Source organism: Anneissia japonica, unplaced genomic scaffold, assembly GCF_011630105.1.
Source record: "Anneissia japonica isolate Jap-2015-1 unplaced genomic scaffold, ASM1163010v1 scaffold1949_len687591_cov173, whole genome shotgun sequence".
NCBI classification, from domain to species: Eukaryota; Metazoa; Echinodermata; class Crinoidea; order Comatulida; family Comatulidae; genus Anneissia; species Anneissia japonica.
The window spans coordinates 16,321-20,143 of record NW_022754854.1 but is presented as its reverse complement, the minus strand read 5'-3'; the positions used below and the strand labels follow the sequence as shown (position 1 = coordinate 20,143).

The 3,823-nt window shown below is 37.4% G+C and overlaps 1 protein-coding gene across 1 annotated transcript in view; it reads right to left on the bottom strand.

The window, feature by feature from the left end:
* Positions 1 to 3,122, bottom strand: part of LOC117123275 — a 13,669-nt gene extending 10,547 nt beyond the window's left edge. The window contains exons 1-4 of the mRNA XM_033269133.1: positions 2,977 to 3,122; positions 2,013 to 2,133; positions 1,305 to 1,482; positions 4 to 293 (exon numbers count right to left, since the gene is read on the bottom strand). Coding sequence (XP_033125024.1) covers positions 4 to 293; positions 1,305 to 1,482; positions 2,013 to 2,076 — 532 coding nt within the window. The 5' untranslated portion in view covers positions 2,077 to 2,133; positions 2,977 to 3,122. The remainder of the gene's footprint in view (positions 1 to 3; positions 294 to 1,304; positions 1,483 to 2,012; positions 2,134 to 2,976) is intronic.
* Positions 3,123 to 3,823: the final 701 nt, after the last annotated feature.

Here is a 3,823-nt window from a genome sequence, read left to right as displayed (position 1 = left end):
TACCTCCAACTTCTGTCGTTCCCCATCCCGTTACAGTGCATAAGGTATCATCCTTAAAGGTTTTGGTGCTTGTAGGTATACAGACCGTTCGAACGTATTCAGTAATACTAAACGAGTTTTCCAGTTTTAATAATGCAATGTCATGGTCACTTCTATATGGACGGTAGTTGGGGTGAACAAATACCTCGGTGACGTTTATAAATTGAGTTCTGTCAGAACTTTCGTAATCTTGTTTCCGTAAAGAATTAGTTCCCATCAAAAATTGAAACATTGAAGGCACAGTCACTACGTCACTGAAAAAAAATCAATTGAAAAACGTACCTAAATTATAGTGTGTCCTAATGATAGCAGAATTCCTGATGAAGTTGGGTCATGTGTGGAGTGGTAGTAAATGGTAGCAAGTTCCATTTAGTTGTGGAATTAATAGCATGCTTGCAGTTGTGGGCAATGGCTCTGGTTGTGGTGGGTAAAACCGACCTACCAAGGACTCCAAAAGTGTAGAGTATAACAGAAGGATTAAAAATAGAGTGGAATGATAGGAAAGTCCGCCACCGCTGTTTAACACGTGCATCTTGGGGTGGCACCCCCCCCCCCACGGGGTGGAGGGGGAAATTTTCCCGACGAGAGCAAAGTGGGCGTGGTCGGGCGTCACTCAAAAGGTTTCGAAAGTGCTTTAGAGGGAAAAGCCCCGAAAATATATTTATTTTGGGGTTTCAAATGCTTATTTAATCGATTTTATATAGATAAATAGAATCTACTAATAATGTAGAAAATACATAGGCCTATATACTTTTTTTTTTATCTCAGGCAAATTGTTTTTTCCCTGAGGGGGGGGGGGGGTGCGTAGGGGGACTGGGCAGCTCTCTTCGACAGCGGCTTTTTTTTAATATAACTAGAGTCTTGGATTATAACGGGAGCTAGAAGCTTATGAGATTCCATCCATGATCACTATTTTTCCTGGCATAGCAATTTGGAGGGAAATTATAATATGATTTGCTGTACACATCACTTGTTCGTTCGTTCGTTCGTTCGTGTGAATCCATAATCACTGGAGCTACACAGGTTGCTTAATGTAGCTTCCTTTAGAGAATAATAATCGCGTATAATGAATTCTAGTTGCTGTTATCAGTTAACTGAAACAGTCGCGGCTTAGCAGTGTCACCAACGAGCAGGTTAAATCATGCCCCCCCCCCCCCATCTTGACCCCCCTCAATTGTTATAAGCTTATCAAACCAACAAGGGTGGATAATTTGAACTCGCTTTTGGTAAGGTAATAAAAAAATGTATAGACAACTTAGGCGTACATGCAATGTGCAGCAGTCAAGATCCACTGAGGGTCAATAAGGGAAGCGCCACATATTCGACGTCCAGCCCTAAAGAGGGCGGCCTGCCACGGCCATTCACCGTCTTGAGCTGCCTGCCCGCCAACAATGAATGTCTCTGGATTCAGCGGAGCAGTGACTTTACCGCAAGTACTGAGATCTGAAATAATAAACATAAAAATCATAAATCTACACATGCGTCGGTCTGTGTCTATCGGTTGTGCGTGCGTGTGTACGTTCATTGGTTCATTTGTACTTTCATTCATTCATTCATTCATTCATTCATTCATTCATTCATTTTTTCTTAAATTTATTGATTTATTTAAAACAGTTGAAAAACCTCCTTACTGCCAATAATTTGACATTAGCCTACCAGTTGAACAACATATTTAACGCCCATGGATCGGAAAATTAAGTGAACTTTCTCTCTAACTATTATCCAATTACAATTTGTGTATACAGTACTTTCATTCGGCTTACCGATTGAAAATTCAAGACAATTAGGCCTAATACATATCAACTAGAAATTACAAAAGACAATAGGCAGAAATCAAAATACCTTTTCTAATTTAATTCATCCCCTCACCCCCTCCCCCAAACACACAAAAAAAATAATAGATAATCAATCCATTATCAATATATGGTTGAAAAATAATCGGATATCATATCGAAGGGACCGAAACACCTTACCTGAGCCACATTCACTGCCAACAGCTAATATCAAAACCAGGACACAAGCCTTCGCCAACGTCATTTCGAAAATGTTATTCTGTCGTCGAATTAGTTGCTCTACGTTTCACTGATAAATATCCTGTGAGATAAGATAAGCGTCGTATAATACATATTGTGTAGGCCTATTAACTAAGTAATTTCGAATACTTTGTGTACTCAAAAGGTCTTTATTTAGACCCACGACAAAAGCCTTTACTGTATATACTGCAGATTCACTCATATAGACTTATATACACAACATTAAACATTTCTAAAATTTAGATTAGATGTGATTCATTATAAATTTAGATATATATATGCATATAGGCCATATATATAATATATATATATATATGTATATATATTATACATATATATATGTAGGCCTATGTATATATATGTATTATATATTTGCGCGTGTTTATGACAAATTAACGTCCTGTCAATGTCATTGCAGAATTCTTACCAGTATAGGCTATGTAAACACTAAAGGCTTATGTCGCCCTTATTACCCTTGAGCACACACTTTCTAACGCTGTTCTTTAAAAGTAGCATAGAAACAGTACCGTACTTTATGGTTTGGTAATTAAAGTACAACTTAATTTCTACGACTTATGAAATTAACTCGAAAAGCTATAAAATCCTAATTAGACAGCTTCGATCACATCAATAAAAGTATCATACTAAATACATTGCACGACTCTTACATTTACTAGAGCAGGGGCGGATCCAGAGATGTCGGAAATGGAGGTGGGGACGAAAACGCCATCCTAGTGGGTCCCGCGAAATTTGTGTTTTCTAGTTTTCTTACCATTTCTTTTATTGCGAAATGTCTTCATGGCTTTTATGATTTTAATATTATTAATATTTTTTATTACATAACAATCAACTCTAGACGCGATATACGCATATATTTTTTAATCTACCAGCACTGCGTACATACCTTCAAAATTGTATTCTCTCTAAAATGTAAAGTCAGCTAAAATGAATCAAGGTAGGTTTGTCTACAGGTCTTGCAGAACACACAGAAATAAGCACGATCCTACACAAGCTATGGAATATGAATGGAAAATGCAATGGTAATGTACACATGACCGGTTCATATTAATCAATCACCTATTATGAAATGACCAGATAATTGGGTTCGAAGGTCGATTTCTGCAGTGTCTTATCCTAACCTCAGGGCGTTGACGATTTACACAGCGATTATAATGATGATATAGTACAATAATATGGCATGGGCCATACGTGTTATCGCCATTGAATAATATCTTGGTCAATTATAAACAATACTTTAGGTCAAAAAGTATTGTGTTTTTTGTTTGTTTGTTTTTTTTTTTTTTTTGTACACCTACACTCTTTTGTAAAGAGCAGAGTGCTGTCTAATTCACGTTTTGGGGTGGCGCTGTACTGTGGATGTCGCAGTTCCCCGGTCGCTGGCTATCTTCTTTTTTTTTCAGGTTCTGACTGGGATCCAGGGAAAGAACCAGAGAAAAAATTACCGTGGGTTCATGCAACGTCCGAAGCACCGATTTCTGTTTGAAAAACTTGACCATAGACTCTGATACATGAAATATAAATGGAAATTAGCTTTTTTGTGTAGACCTAGTACTGTTCTCGGCTCTTTCCTTGTTTCTCTCTCTTTATGTATTTATTTGGGGGTGGGGCCTAGCCCTAGGTGTGCCCCTGGTTAAACCAATTGTCATAATATTATATTAAGTTATAATAAAATAATTCAATTTAAAAATGTCTAGTTTGAATTAGTTTGTGTCTAAGTTGTCTGATTGGCT